The following is a 17,225-nucleotide window of genomic DNA, read 5'->3' on the forward strand; positions in this document are numbered from 1 at the left end:
GCATAGGCTTGTGTTTATCATAGTTGAAATTTAGAATGTACATTATCATTTTATTGGAAGCCAGTGCAAGCTTGTTCCAGCTGTGTGGTCATGAGCATGTGTAACCATACCTCTGGCATTTTATATATTGAATTGCATTACTTTTGGTGCTATGACTCATTTATGTAATACTTTCCAAAGCTGTTTGAGATAGATAGTGTTTGAGCGTCAAAAGGAAGCTAATTGTTTAGAATCCAGTAGAAATTGCAGATTTAATTTGGATTGAGGCAGGGAATAGTTACCTGTCTCAAGAGATGAAGCTCTTCTGGACAGTGACCATGTTGCCAGACCCCTGGTGCATCCTACAAGTAATAACAAACATTTGCAATGCAACAGGTCTCGCATTACGTCGAGTTAGAGCTATTAGCGTTGTAAACTCCTAACCAAAATTTTCTTGCCACATTAAATGAAAAAAAACAGAGCACGATAGCGCTGTGTAAAACACAGCTCAATCGTGCTGTGAAATAAAGAGAAAAAGTAGTCCAGAAACCATACGGAAAACTTGGAGCCTTGTATGTTTCCAGTAGTTTACTAGTGCTCTCAAGGAGGACTAAAAAACGGAATGACGTATGCATTCCTTTCTTGAATGAAAACGAGCGTATTTTGAAAAGGCAAGCCCACAAACCAATGAAAGTGACTGACGTAACATGGGTGTGGTTAAAATCCCCCTAAAGAGAGATTAGCAGAGGGACGGAGTGCTTTGCTCTTACCCCTAAAAATGGAAGAATAAATTCAATAAATCAGAGAGGATGATAGAAACTCACAAGGAGTTTTAATGTGGCGTGGAAAAAGACCTGAACCAACAAGAAGAGCATCAGACACTGGTGTAGCAGAAGAAGCAGACTTAGAGGAGAAGATGTCTGAAGACCTGTGGAGTAGAGAGGGAAATCCTGAGGGCAACAATGAGATGCCACTGGTATAGAAGAACCAACATGGGAGCTAGGAAAAGCTGAGCCTAATAGAGGATGTGTAAGAACAGGAAATAAAAGCAAAGGGAAGCTGGACTGACAAAAGAAAAGAAAGCAAAGAAGGAACAACAGTCGGGAAAACATTAGCTAGAAGAAAGCAGAGAATAAAGAGAAATCATTAATACTAGAAATAATAGGCTTTAAATATAAACCCATTTTTTGTATTAGGTTGCTAATATTTATTTCCCTTTTTGGCCATGAACACAACCAGGGACAGCAATAGAACAGTGGGCTTAGATCAAATTATATAGTGGAAAAGACGAAAATTGTAAGGCGAGGCAGTAATAGCAAGGGAAAAGAAAACCTACAAGAAAGAAACTCCTTCTTGTTATACTAACCGGAGTTTCCTCGTCATGTTCTCCCAAGGTAAATTCCTGTCTCCAAAGGAAAAAAGAAGGAAACACCATCCCAGGGACGTCCGATGCCAGAAGCCTCTGTGAACACAGTAAATGTTCAATAAATAATGACTGATCAATTATCAGAAAGACCTCTCAGAAAAAGAGAGAGAGAAGTGACTGAAGCACTTAGATCCAAATTGTACACAGACTTCTAAAGAACCTAGGCTAAAGAAACCTTTGCAAGCGTTTTTACTGTCCACTAACAAACATTGGTATAAAAAGTCAGCAATTAGAAGAGGGTCAGATGGGCCTTCCAATGGCTTTAGAACAATATGTGAAAAAAACGCAGCGAGAACAAGATGCTCTACAACAGGCAATGTAGTCACAAACAAATAGACTAACACAAAATGCATCTCCATGCAACAGTGTTCTCATAGGTTTAGAGACCTTGGGCCAGATGTAGGTAGAAAGCAAATTGCGAGTTGCAAATTGCGAGTCCTTCCGTCTCGCAATTTGCAACTCGCAATTTGCTATGCAGAAAGGTGTCTCAGACACCTTCTGCGACTTGCTATGGGGTCGCAAAGACCCACCTCATTAAAATTAATGAGGTGGGTCGCAGTTTGCAACCCCATAGCGAGTCTAGGCACTCACTGGGATGGTGGCCTGCTGGAGACAGCAGACCACCATGTCCGTGACTGCTTTTAAATAAAGCATTTTTTTTTTCTATCTGCAGCCCGTTTTCCTTAAAGGAAAACGAGCTGCAAATAGAAAAAAATACCGAAACCTTTTGTTTTGGTTTTTTTCAGAGTAGGCAAGTGGATGGTAACTGCGAGTTGATTTGCGACCGCTTTTGCGGTCGCAAATCAACTTACATCGCGGTGCGAGTCGCAAATAGGAAGGGAACACCCATTCCTATTTGCGAGTCGGAAACACATTTTGCGAGTCTGTTCCGACTCGCAAAATGTTTTTTCTGCATCGTGTGCGGGCATTAGCACCTCGCAAACGGCGCTTTACGCCGTTTGCGAGGCGCTAATGCCTTGCTACATCTGGCCCCTTATTATGAACACTCAGGTGCAGCCTAATATACCAGCATCAGTATTGCAAAAATGCATCCCAAGAGAAGACCCAGCTTTCTACTTGCTAATGTTGAGTGAGTGGCTCAAAATGCATCTTGGCCAGTCGAACGATGAGGACATATACAGCACCTTTAATAACTAAAGATCAGCATATCAAGCCATCAATCCCACAAGGACAGTTCTGTATGAATACTTTAAATAGCTATTGTAGAAATGGTGGGTCTAGTTTCAAAGAGTTATTGATTAAATTCTGGTCTGAAAAAATGGAAACCAGAAGGTATTCCTTGTGTGCTATTTTATACAATAAAAGACCTGGAGAATAAACAGGTGCTGTCTGGCATCACAACTAAAGAGGACATTATGGAGAAAACGTATTTAGATTTTTTGAACAGTTTCTCAATTCTAAAGGCACCAGTGACCAAGAAATAGGTCAAGCAACATCATAAGGTGGGCATACGAGAGGAAATAGAAATCTCATGTGCCATTTATTAAGCTGAAGAGGGCATTGTAGGAGAAATAGGACAAGGGGTCAAAGGTGCAAATGGAAGGAGGTTGGAAGTTGGAAAAAAAACTTCACAAGAAACACAAATCAAATTACATTAGGTCAAAAACCGAGGATACCAACCAAGTTAGATCCTTGCCACCCATACCAGTAATTCCCCAAAGCCCACAATATTTCAATTGTGGAGGCTGGGGGCATATTGCCCAGAACTGATGTTACAGACCATGCTATGAGGATAAGATAAATAGCTAACCTGGTTGTAATGACTCACAAGAAAAGTCAGAGAAATGTCCAGTCGTAGCACATTGGAAAAAATGTTGATGCTCTAATAGACAGAGTGCAAATAGAAAGTGGTAAGAGGGCCATTGCTGTGGGATCAGTTGAGCCCTGGGTGTACTGTGTCCAGTGAAACTCTAGAAAATACATTACTGCTTTCATTCCTTTATAAATAGGTCAGCGGACAGTAAATATCAAAGCTGTAGTAATACCTTAACTACAGGATCTTATTAGGGGAACTGAGAGTGGACCATTTTAACCCTAAGAACAAAACATGCAGGAAGAAACTAATTAGTTCAAAGAAGCAGGTAATGCCTAAGAGGATATTTGTCCCACATGTACAAAAGAGAAACAGAAGTGAGAAGAGAGAAGAGAGCTGCAAAGAGAAGAGGCTCTTATACCATTAATCTTGCAAATGATAAGGAAGACTTAGCTGAAATGGAAGAACGGTATGAAGGACTCAATGAAGGTCCTTTTTTAGTAAAGGTCTTGAAACAAGCCCATGAAATGCAAAGGGGGACACAATAAAGATGGGTAGGCCCTTATTTTCAGGTGGAAAAAGGACACCTGTACCTAATAAATCATATGCAGGATCAGAAACAATGAATAGTGTCCAAGCCTTTTTGAAAACAAGTCCTCTTCTTGGCCTGCATTCATTTACGAGGGGGGCACTTTGAGAGGGAAAAGATCTGTTCTACAGGCCAGGGATACGTGTTCAAGTGAAGCAGTATTGTGACTTGAGTTATTCTTGAGAATGAATGGGACAGGTTATGAAGCCTTTATGTAAAGGAAGATTGGATCCTCTTGGTTGGTGAAGTTGTGAAACATTGAAAGAATATTTTACAATGCCAATATAGCTTACAAACCTGTACTTGTTAGTGCTGTTGCACCGTAACTATGTATCATTTTATTCAGACGAGACTTAGTAAGATATACTATTCTGTTCTGATTCTGTTTTCCAAATGTATTTACGTTTATACATTTTAATTGAACACACAGGTAGGAAATAACAATGCAGAATCCGAAGCAACTTTTAATAATTCCACAAAAGAATCACACGAGAAGTATGATTCATGCAACTCTTCTGCAATAGATGGAGATCACCTACAGTGTGAGCCATCCAGCGCTAATCCATCAGTGGAAGCAAAACCACCATTGCCTTCAAGTCCAGCCACTGAGGATGCTGCTAACAGTCTTCAGATGCATATAACAATCATGAATTTACTTACATGGATACTACTTCTCTGTTTACCATCTTTAATTTTTTGGTTAAAAAACCTCAGGTAAATTTTATTTTTAAAAGTTATTACTAGCTGAAATAATACACTGTTCTTCACATGCAGTTATAATTATTTTCTTTAACATGTTCCTCCGGTAAGATTAAGCGTTTAGTCATGTACGGTGCAATAAAATGTGTTACAGAATAACTTCAGCGAGTAACTCACGTTAGTGTAATTACAACATTGTACCTAATGCCTTACTCTTTACCGATTCTCGTATTAGCTTTTCACAATGATAATTCAGCGACATAACAGCACAATGCAGTATGAATCGGGGAGCATCTGAAGTCCAAGCATGCTGCAGGAATCCTCCTTGTGCAGCTAAATTCATGGCTACATTGTACTAAGCCAAATCACATTAGATTTTTCAAAGGGACCTACCCACATCACATCACTTTACTAGAACATTTTCAATCCCAAATAACAAAGAACTGCTTCTTGATACCATTAAGGGTTTTGTATAGTATTGACAAGTTTGTCAGGGGTAATGACCATGGCAAAGAGCCTTCTGAATCAAATACAACATGTTGATGAACTTTCCACAGTTGGATTGAATATTCTTCTTCCTGTTTGATGTTGTTTTTTTTCTTTACAAATATGCTTACTTTTTCAAGTGTTTGACATAGTTGCTTTTAGAGTCTGCTACATATATTATGTGTAAATCACTGCTAGCATGGAAGTTCCCCAACCTTTTTCTGTGAGTTATCTGGGAAAATGGAGCATTGTGACAGATATGGACATTCCTGCATGCATGGATATTGAGCAGAACCAGCTGAATGTTTTTGATTTGCCTCTAATAGTTGTAGATGTGAGCGTGGCAGCTCACCGTCTTTCCACCAAGTCCATCTACACTGCCCGTTTGGCTGAATTTATGGCCTGATGGAAGACCACGACATTGACCCTTGTTTGGCTAAATTTTCTTACGTACTTCTGTTTCTCCTGTCTTTTACCTGGAAGGCCGTACCATAGGGCACTGTTAATGGTTAATGGTTAACTGTCAGACCTTTCTGGCTTTCTCCTTTTGCTTGATCAGCCCTTGTTGTTCAAATCACCCGTTGTAATGCGAAGGGCTATAGGTCTCTGCCTGGACCATTTGTCATGCCACAATTGGAACTTAATTTAATTTTACTTTCTTGGTGTTCACACCTTTGAGCTCATGTTGCCGACTGTTATCGCTGTCACTTTCACATGACCTATCATGGAGTTGCAGGCATTATCTGTGCAGCTGTCATACATCTCATTCTTCCTTGACAAATTACTGCTTCAGACTTGGTGTCCTGTCTCCCAAAAGTGGTGGTGTATTATCATGTGGGGCAGGCCATCACACTCCCCGGTTTGCTTTAATGACAACAGGTTGCCCTGGTTGGATCCTGTAGGACGCTGGCCTGGTGTGTGGTGGACACCTATGATGTTGGCACCCTATACCAGGTCCAGGTAACCCCCATTAGTGAATGTGATAGACAGTGACTAGGAAGCCAGGGCTCTCTAGAGGTAGCTGTGGATGAGAAGCCAAGACCTATCTAGGAGATATGCCACACAGTAACTTATCACACATGAAAGGAACCACACCGTACTTTATTACAGTAACACTACACTAGATTACTTATAGGCAGTGCCCCAAACAGAGGTAATTATACACTATATATATATATATATATATATATCTGTAGGAAGTTGGCTCTGTATGTACTATTTCAAAGTAAGAAATAGCAGAGTCCAAGGGTTCCCCTTAGAGGTAAGATAGTGGCAAAAAGAGATAATTATAATGCTCTATTTTGTGGTAGTGTGGTCGAGCAGTAGGCTTATCAGAGGGTAGTGTTAAGCATTTGTTGTACACACACAGGCAATAAATGAGGAACACACACTCAAAGACAATTCCAGTCCAATAGGTTTTTGTATAGAAAAATATATTTTCTTAGTTTATTTTTAGAACCACAGGTTCAAGATTTACAAGTAATACTTCAAATGAAAGGTATTTCACTTAGGTAACTTGGAAACTTTGAATCAGCAAAATAGCATGTACAGTTTTCACAAAAATGGCAATAAGCTATTTCAAAACTAGACAGTGCAATTTTCAACAGTTCCTGGGGGAGGTAAGTGTTTGTTAGTTTTGTAGGTAAGTAAACCACCTACAGGGTTCAAAGTTGGGTCCAAGGTAGCCCACAGTTGGCGGTTCAGGGCAACCCCAAAGTTACCACACCAGCAGCTCAGGGCTGGTCAGGTGCAGAGGTCAAAGTGGTGCCCATAACACATAGGCTTCAATGGAGAAGGGGGTGCCCCGGTTCCAGTCTGCCAGCAGGTAGGTACCCGCATCTTCGGAGGGCAGACCAGGGGGGTTTTTTAGGGCACCGGGGGGGACACAAGTCAGCACAAAAAGTACACCCTCAGCGGCACGGGGAGGCCGGGTGCAGAATGCAAACAGGCGTCAGGTTTGTAATGGAGTTCAATGGGAGACCCAGGGGTCTCTTCAGCGAAGCAGGCAGGCAAGGGGGGGGGCTCCTCGGGGTAGCCACCACCTGGGCAAGGGAGAGGGCCACCTGGGGGTCGCTTCTGCACTGGAGGTCGTATGCCTCAGGTCCTGGGGGCTGCGGGTGCAGTGTCCTTACCAGGCGTCAGGTTCTTAGAAGCAGGCAGTCGCGGTCAGGGGGAGCCTCTGGATTCCCTCTGCAGGTGTCGCTGGGGGGGGGCTCAAGGGGGTCAACTCTGGTTACTCACAGGGTCGCAGTCGCCGGAGAGTCCTCCCTGTAGTGTTGTTTCTCCGCAGGTCGAGCCGGGGGCGTTGGGTGCAGAGTGCAAAGTCTCACGCTTCCGGCGGGGAACGTGTTGTCATTAAAAGTTGCTTCTTTGTTGCAAATATGCTTCTTCTTTGGAGCAGAGCCGCTGTCCTCGGGAGTTCTTGGTCCTTTTAGATACAAGGTAGTCCTCTGAGGCTTCAGAGGTCACTGGACCCTGTGGAACGCGTCGCTGTTGCAGTTTTTCTTGAATTGGGGAGACAGGCCGGTAGGGCTGGGGCCAAAGCAGTTGGTGTCTCCGTCTTCTCTGCAGGGCTTTCAGGTCAGCAGTCCTTCTTCGTCTTCAGGTTGCAGGAATCTATCTTGCTAGGTTCTGGGAGCCCCTAAATACTCAATTTAGGGGTGTGTTTAGGTCTGGGGGGTTAGTAGCCAAGGGCTACTAACCCTGAGGGTGGCTACACCCTCTTTGTGCCTCCTCCCTGAGGGGAGGGGGGCACATCCCTAATCCTATTGGGGGAATCCTCCATCTGCAAGATGGAGGATTTCTAAAAGTCAGAGTCACCTCAACTCAGGACACCTTAGGGGTTGTCCTGACTGGCCAGTGACTCCTCCTTGTTTTTCTCATTATCTCCTCCGGCCTTACCGCCAAAAGTGGGGCCGTGGCCGGAGGGGGCGGGCATCTCCACTAGCTGGAGTGCCCTGGGGCGCTGTAACAAAGGGGGTGAGCCTTTGAGGCTCACCACCAGGTGTTACAGTTCCTGCTGGGCGAGGTGAGAAGCACCTGCACCCAGTACAGGCTTTGTTACTAGCCACAGAGTGACAAAGGCACTCTCCCCATGTGGCCAGCAACATGTCTGGAGTGTGGCAGGCTGGTTAAACTAGTCAGCCCACACTAGAAGTCGGGTATGTTTTCAGGGGGCATCTCTAAGATGCCCTCTGGGGTGTATTTCACAATAAAATGTACATTGGCATCAGTGTGCATTTATTGTGCTGAGAAGTTTGATACCAAACTTCCCAGTTTTCAATGTAGCCATTATGGTGCTGTGGAGTTCGTGTATGACAGACTCCCAGACCATATACTCTTATGGCTACCCTGCACTTACAATGTCTAAGGTTTTGCTTAGACACTGTAGGGGCATAGTGCTCATGCACCTATACCCTCACCTATGGTATAGTGCACCCTGCCTTAGGGTTGTAAGGCCTGCTAGAGGGGTGACTTATCTATGCCATAGGCAGTGCGAGGTTGGCATGGCACCCTGAGGGGAGTGCCATGTCGACTTAGTCATTTTCTCCACAGCAGCACACACAAGCGGGCAAGCAGTGTGTCTGTGCTGAGTGAGGGGTCCCCAGGGTGGCATAAGACATGCTGCAGCCCTTAGAGACCTTCCCTGACATCAGGCCCTTGGTACCAGTTACAAGGGACTTACCTGGATGCCAGGGTGTGCCAATTGTGGAAACAATGGTACATTTTAGGTGAAAGAACACTGGTGCTGGGGCCTGGTTAGCAGGGTCCCAGCACACTTCTCAGTCAAGTCAGCATCAGTATCAGGCAAAAAGTGGGGGGTAACTGCAACAGGGAGCCATTTCGTTACAATATCTATCTATCTATCTATCTATCTATCTATCTATATATATATATATATATATATATATACATATATATATATATGTATATGTATGTTCGGTGGCATGTGTAGCTGCAGATACACATGCTGTGCATTATCCTGCCATCTAGTGTTGGGCTCGGAGTGTTACAAGTTGTTATTCTTCGAAGAAGTCTTTTCGAGTCACGAGACCGAGGGACTCCTCCCTTTCGGCTCCATTGCGCATGGGCGTTGACTCCATCTTAGATTGTTTTCTTTCCGCCATCAGGTTCGGACGTGTTCCTCTTCGCTCCGTATTTCGAATCGAGAAAGTTAGCTAAATAGCGAAAATTCGACTGTAGTGTTCGCGCTCGGTACCGGTTTAGTGTTAGCGTATCAACACCGACTGTAGAAGCGCTCAGGTGGCCCTTCAGGGCTTCCGCTCTTCAGCGGGGCCTGGTCGGCCCTACCGCATCCATCAACGAAACTAATGGACCGGACCCCTTTCCGCTTCTGTCCGAAGTGCCACTCGAAGTATCCCTATACAGACCAACACTTGGTCTGTAATCTGTGTTTATCACCATAACACAGGGAGGATACTTGTGAGGCCTGTCGGGCGTTTCGATCAAAAAAGACCCTACGTGATCGAAGAGCGAGAAGACTTCAAATGGCGTCGACACCGTGAGAACAACTCGACGTCGAAGAGGAGGAAAGAATTTCCATCCAGGGGACGGACTCTGACGAATCCGAAAGCGAACGGCCCACGACGGTGCAGAAAACAGTGAGTAAAACTGCCCCGTCCAAAACTCACACAAATATCGTAAAGGCCAAGGGGATGCCACCGCCAGCAGGCCATGGCTTAACCCATCGAAAAGAAGGTGACCAAACATTGGCACCGAAAAAGGCCAAAGAATTGCCGAAGACATCCGACTCCGGTCGAGATTCAGGCACCGAACAATCTCTGCACCGAGAGTTCGACTCACCCAAGGTGAGAAAGGTAATGTCGGAACCGAAAAAGACTTCCTCTGAAGAATCGGTACTGAAAAAAGCGGCTTCGGAGCCGAAAAGAAGCTCTTACACAGAAGAGCAAGGACTTTCCAGCCAAATGCAAAAACACAGAGCAGGAAATAAGTATGGGGGAACCAGACCATACGCAAAGGAGGTTGCATATCCAGAAAGAGACTGGAAAAATACAAACTCCTCCTCCAATCAAAACCAAAAGAAAGCTGGCATTTCAGTAGTCAGAAATGCAGCCAAAGGCGAAAGTGGCCAGAGATGAAACCCCACCACCGAGATTTTCGCCACAACCTTCCCCACTACACTCACCACAGCTGTCCCTGGTAAAAACACCTCCAATGCAGTCACCTACGCATACAGGGAGGACACAGGATGATCCGGATGCATGAGACTTATATGATGCTCCGGTATCAGACAACAGCCCAGATTGTTACCCAACAAGGCCGTCACCTCCAGAGGACCGTACTGCATATACGCAGGTACTATCAAGGGCAGCTACGTTCCACGATGTAGCAATGCATTCAGAGCCAATAGAGGATGATTTCCTGTTCAACACCTTGGCATCCACCCACACTTCCTACCAAAGTCTGCCAATGCTCCCGGGCATGCTCAAGCACGCAAAACAGGTATTCCATGAGCCAGTGAAAGGAAGGGCTATCACGCCTAGGGTGGAGAAAAAATACAAGCCTCCCCCAACGGACCCTGTATTTATAACACAGCAACTTACACCAGACTTGGTGGTTGTAGGAGCAGCAAGAAAGAGGGCAAACTCTCAATCATCAGGAGACGCTCCACCGCCTGACAAAGAGAGTAGGAAGTTTGATGAAGCGGGCAAACGAGTGGCAGCACAGGCAGCCAATCAGTGGCGGATCGCAAACTCGCAAGCCCTACTGTCTCGCTACGACAGGGCACACTGGGACGAGATGCAACATATTATATAGCACTTGCCCAAAGAACACCAGAAACATGCCCAACAGGTTGTGGAAGAAGGACAAGCAATATCCAGCAACCAAATAAGGTCCGCATTAGACTCGGCAGACACAGCAGCACGAACAGTCAACACTGCGGTAACCATTCGCAGGCATGCATGGTTACGAAGCTCAGGATTCAAGCCAGAAATCCAACAAGCTGTGTTAAACATGCCTTTTAACCAAGAACAATTGTTTGGGCCGGAAGTGCACACAGCAATTGAAAAATTAAAGAAGGACACGGACACGGCCAAAGCCATGGGCGCGCTCTACTCCCCACAAAGCAGAGGCACATTTAGAAAGCCACAATTTAGAGGGGGGTTTCGTATACAAACACCAGAGCCTTCCACCTCGCAAACCAGACCCACCTATCAGGGACAATACCAGAGAGGAGGGTTTCGAGGCTCATATAGGGGTGGACAATTCCCAATAGCAAGGGGAAAATTCCAAACACCTAAGACAAGTCAAACCAAACAGTGACTTCAATGTCACAAACCCCCAACACTTAACACCAGTGGGGGGAAGACTTACTGCATACTACCAAAACTGGACACACATAACTACGGACGCATGGGTCCTAGCCATTATCCAACATGGTTATTGCATAGAATTCATAAATTTCCCGCCAGATGTGGCCCCAAGGGCACACAATATGTCCAAACAACACTTAGACCTGTTACAACTAGAAGTCCAAGCATTGTTACAAAAACAAGCAATCGAGTTAGTACCCAACCATCAGAAAGGAACAGGTGTCTACTCACTATATTTCCTAATTCCAAAGAAAGACAAAATGTTAAGACCCATATTAGACCTCAGAACGCTGAATCTCTTCATCAAGTCGGATCACTTCCACGTGGTAACACTTCAAGACGTGGTTCCCTTACTAAAAAAAGAGGACTACATGTCAACGTTAGATCTCAAGGATGCATACTTTCACATACCCATACATCCTTCTCACAGAAAATACTTAAGATTTGTAATACACGGCGTGCACTATCAATTCAAAGTGTTACCGTTCGGGATAACAACAGCCCCAAGGGTATTCCCAAAATGCCTTGCAGTAGTAGCCGCTCACATAAGGAGACAGCACATGCACGTATTCCCATACTTAGACGACTGGTTAATAAAAACCAGCACTCAACAACAGTGTCTTCTTCTTATAGAAACTCTACACAAACTAGGATTTTCTATAAATTACCAAAAATCACATCTGCAGCCATCCCAAATACAACAATACTTGGGAGCAACACTCAACACACAAAAAGCGATTGCCACTCCAAGTCCACAAAGGGTACAAGCGTTCCAAAATATAACATTAAACATACAGCCAAACCAACACTAGCAAGTAAGGTTTGTAATGAAACTTCTAGGCATAATGTCTTCATGCATAGCCATTGTCCCAAACGCGAGATTACACATGTGGCCCTTACAACTGTGCCTAGCAAAACAATGGACACAAGCACAGGGTCAGCTCCAAGATCTAGTGTTGGTAGACCGCCAGACACACTTCTCGCTTCAGTGGTGGAACCCTATAAATTTAAACCAAGGGCGGCCATTCCAGGACCCAGTGCCTCAAGACGTGATCACAACAGATGCTTCCATGATGGGGTGGGGAGCACACCTCAACCAGCACAGCATACAGGGACAATGGGACAATCAACAAAAACAACTGCACGTAAATCATTTAGAACTGTTGGCAGTGTTTCTAGCATTAAAAGCATTTCAACCACTGATAGCCCACAAACACATTCTTGTCAAAACCGACAAAATGACGACAATGTATTACCTCAACAAACGAGGAGGGACACACTCGTCACAACTGTGTCTCTTAGCACAAAATATTTGGCATTGGGCAATTCACAATCACATTCGCCTAATAGCACAATACATCCCAGGCATTCAGAACCAGTTGGCCGACAATCTCAGTTGGGATCACCAACAAACACACGAATGGGAAATTCATCCCCAGATCCTACAAAATTACTTTCTACGCTGGGGAACACCAAAAATAGACCTATTCGCAACAAAAGAAAACGCAAAATGCCAAAACTTAGCATCCAGGTACCCACACCCTCAGTCCAAGGGCAATGCGTTATGGATCAGTTGGTGAGGGATATTTGCTTACGCTTTTCCCCCTCTCCCACTCATTCCTTATCTGGTAAACAAACTAAGTCAAAACAAACTCAAACTAATACTTATAGCACCAACCTGGGCTCGCCAACCGTGGTACATAACACTACTAGATTTATCAGTAGTACGTCACATCAAATTACCAAACAGGCCAGATCTGTTAACGCAACACAAACAACAGATCAGACACCCGAATCCAGCATTGCTCAATCTAGCAATCTGGATCCTGAAATCTTAGAATTTGGACATTTAGACCTTACACAAGAATGTATGGAGGTCATTAAACAAGCTAGAAAACCCACTACAAGACATTGTTACGCAAACAAATGGAAAAGATTTGTTTACTACTGCCACACTAATCAAATTCAACCAGTACGTGCTTCCGCAAAGGACATTGTAGGCTACTTATTACACTTACAAAAGTCTCAACTAGCATTCTCTTCAATTAAAATACAACTCACGGCAGTATCTGCCTATCTGCAAATTACACATTCAACATCGCTTTTTAGAATCCCAGTCATCAAAGCATTTATGGAAGGACTAAAAAGAATCATACCCCCAAGAACACCACCAGTACCTTTGTGGAACCTTAATATTGTATTAACACGACTCATGGGACCACCATTCGAACCCATGCACTCTTGTGAGATGCAATACTTAACTTGGAAAGTGGCCTTTCTAATAGCTATCACATCACTTAGAAGAGTAAGTGAGATACAAGCATTTACTATACAAGAACCCTTTATACAAATACATAAACATAAAGTGGTTCTCCATACACATCCCAAATTCTTACCAAAAGTCATATCGCCGTTCCACCTAAACGAAACAGTGGAACTCACAGTCTTCTTTCCACAACCAGACTCAGTAGCCGAAAGAGCCTTACATACATTAGACATAAAGAGAGCACTAATGTATTACATTGACAGGACAAAACAATTTCGTAAAACAAAACAATTGTTTGTAGCCTTCCAAAAACCTCATGCAGGTAATCCTATATCCAAACAAGGCATCGCCAGATGGATAGTTAAATGTATTCAAACTTGCTATATCAAAGCAAAAAGAGATCTACCTATTACACCAAAAGCGCAATCCACTAGGAAAAAAGGCGCCACAATGGCTTTTCTGGGGAATATACCTATGACTGAAATTTGTAAGGCAGCCACCTGGTCTACGCCTCATACATTTACGAAGTATTACTGTGTAGATGTGTTAACAACACAACAAGCAACAGTAGGACAGGCTGTATTAAGAACATTATTTCAAACAACTTCAACTCCTACAGGCTAAGCCTCCGCTTTTTAGGGGAGGTTACTGCTTATTAGTCTATGCACAGCATGTGTATCTGCAGCTACACATGCCACCGAACGGAAAATGTCACTTACCCAGTGTACATCTGTTCGTGGCATGAGACGCTGCAGATTCACATGCGCCCTCCCACCTCCCCGGGAGCCTGTAGCCGTTGTTAGTTGAATAAGATTGTAAATTTGTAAATAAATATTATTTTAATACACATTATGTACATACACACCTACTCCATTGCATGGGCACGTCTAGTATACTCTCAACTCCTACCTCACCCTCAGCGGGGAAAACAATCTAAGATGGAGTCGACGCCCATGCGCAATGGAGCCGAAAGGGAGGAGTCCTTCGGTCTCGTGACTCAAAAAGACTTCTGCGAAGAAAAACAACTTGTAACACTCCGAGCCCAACACTAGATGGCAGGATAATGCACAGCATGTGAATCTGCAGCGTCTCATGCCACGAACAGATGTACACTGGGTAAGTGACATTTTCCATATAGATAGATATATATATATATATATACACACATACATACACAATAGTAATCAGAAATTAGCATAGAAACAACAAGCATTGGCAAGAATTGTAGAAAATAGTTAGGGCCCTAGGGGAGGGCCAAACCATATATTAAAATATTGGAATGCGAAGTGAAGTCCCCCACCCAAAGGTATGGAGTAATTAAAGGGGAGCTAGGAGAACTCGGAACCTCAAGAGGTGAGTACCTTAGTGGCCCCCCAGCGACCAGGAGAGCAGAGATAAGTACCTGGTTTTCCCAAGGACTAACAAGAGGACTTAGAAAATGTATAGTGCAAGAACAGGATCAGACCAGAGGAAACCAAAGGTAGAATCTGGAAGAAGAGGACCTGCAAAAGAAGGGGCTGTAGGCCCTACCAGTGACAGGGAATTCCTTCCCTGTCACTGGTAGGAGGGAACACTCCACAGACAACCCCCCCCATCCACACTCCCCACCCCTTCCAGAACCCCCCATACACACACACTCGCAGGCACACACCACACATTCACACACTCACTCACAGAGGCATACACGCATTCATACAAGCATGCATCCATTCATTCACGCACACATCCATACATACATTCACACTGACATGCATTCACATTTCTATTCATACATGCATTCGCACACACACACGCAAATAACACTACACACACATTCACATTCACGCACACACACACACATTCATACACACACACACAAGACCCCCCCTCTTTTCGGAAACCCGACTTACCTGCATCCAGGGGTTCTTCCGGCAGGGGATGGGACGGGGCGCTGCTACCGCCAGCAGCGCCTGCCAGCAGAACACCGCCAGGCCGTATTATTTTTCAAAATATGGATGGCGGTGGTCTACTGGCCTGGCGCTGCTGGTGGTAGCAGCGCCACCTTAACACCGTCTGCCAGCAAGGCCACAGCCAGATTTCCGCCCTGCTTATGGCAGAAATCCGGCTGTGGTCATATTATGATGGATGGATGTTAGCCGCGCCGCGGCGGAAGGTGGCATTTACCGCCATTGTCATAATTAGGGCCTATGTCTTCACATTTCCTACATTTAAGGATCAGACATAGGTGGCCAAAACTGGTGTATGCAGATGTCGACTTTCAAGAGTTATGCAGTAGGCAACATGCTGAAGCTACAGAAAAAATTTGAACTGCTAGACAACAAGAGGAGAGGAGCTCAGCTCAAACAATAGTGATCTCTATGTTTTTGACTTGTCTCACTTCTAGAAGTGATGTTGAAAGTGCTATCAGAATCTTCTGGAGCACAATGAAGGACAATTTACTTTGCCTAACACATAATGGTTGCATAATAGTTGCCATTGAAAATGCAAGGGAGGTTGATTTGGTAGGAAGCGCAGTGATGGTGGTCTTCAGTTTTGGTGATAGTATCAGTTCTATGCTGCGAGCTGCTGTGAATGGCAAAACTGTGATGCCCAGTGCCCATCACCTCCTCTTAGTTCCCAATCTTGGGCCCGAAGAACTTACCCAAGAAGATAGAGTATTTGATAGAGACATCTATTTGCAGATTCCTTACTGTAGAATTTCCCCCAGGCGTCAGTGTGGATCTGCAGATTTTTCTCAAGCAGTAGCCCTCCGTGCCGTTAGGTGCTGTAGATCAGCTCTGCATCCGTTCTCTCACATGCCAGATATGACATTTTGGCTCCTATATAGGCGCCACCCCGGCATGCTGACGTCAGTTCTTTTTTTTACGCTTCAACCAGCGCTTATCCTCAGTCAGTTTTTTGACTGGCCTTTTTTTTTTTTTTTTTAACATTTTGTCGACGTTTTTTTAACGTTCCTAACTCCTGGTGCGTTAAGGTATGTCATCTAATAAGATAATAAGTCCGGGTTCAAGCCCTGCAGAGCCTGTCATCGGGCGATGTCCATGATGGAGCTGCTCCTCGTGTGCCTTTGGTGTTTGGAGTGCAACCACGATCAGAAGTTGTGCTCAGAGTATTGGGCCATGCATCCGAAGGCTTTGTTTAAATGGTCCCTGAAGCTGATGGCGGCCCGACTCTTGACTCCGTGCAAGTCGAGGTCCCGGTTGAGAGGATGGTCCCGGGAGTGGTCATGGAGTCCTCTATCATCGCCGTCCAAGTCCTCGAGACGATTGGGTAAGTTGAGGCACAAGAAGAAGTCAAAGAAAACAAAACGTCATCTGACTCCGCCTCGCCTGTCGGACAAAGGGTCGAGGGAGCATCGTTGTTCTAGGCCTCCATCTGCATCTGGGCCAACTCCGCACCTCCCTGAGTTTCCGGGAGCCAGAGAGACCCCTTCCCAATTAAGAGTTTTATGCACCTCATTTTTGGGCTGTCCAACACCGCTGGAGCACCTTCAGGCCTCCTTTGATCCATACTTGGATCCAAGACAGCATCATTTGTACCATCTCGGCTTTCCCCCATGTCCATCCCGACACTTCCGGCGCCACCTGTGCCCCCAGGTGGGCCTCCCCCATCCTCAATGCCGTCTCCGACATGGAGCCAGATGAGCCTCT

The 17,225-nt window shown here is 44.8% G+C and overlaps 1 protein-coding gene across 5 annotated transcripts in view; it reads left to right on the plus strand.

Moving 5' to 3' along the window:
- Nucleotides 1-17,225, plus strand: part of PGAP1 (post-GPI attachment to proteins inositol deacylase 1) — a 764,579-nt gene that overhangs the window by 674,150 nt on the left and 73,204 nt on the right. For all 5 annotated transcript variants that reach the window (XM_069225850.1, XM_069225846.1, XM_069225848.1 and 2 more), the window contains one exon: nucleotides 4,199-4,482. In XM_069225850.1, coding sequence (XP_069081951.1) covers nucleotides 4,199-4,482 — 284 coding nt within the window. The remainder of the gene's footprint in view (nucleotides 1-4,198; nucleotides 4,483-17,225) is intronic.

The sequence above is a fragment of the Pleurodeles waltl genome, chromosome 3_1, assembly GCF_031143425.1.
Source record: "Pleurodeles waltl isolate 20211129_DDA chromosome 3_1, aPleWal1.hap1.20221129, whole genome shotgun sequence".
NCBI lineage: Eukaryota > Metazoa > Chordata > Amphibia > Caudata > Salamandridae > Pleurodeles > Pleurodeles waltl.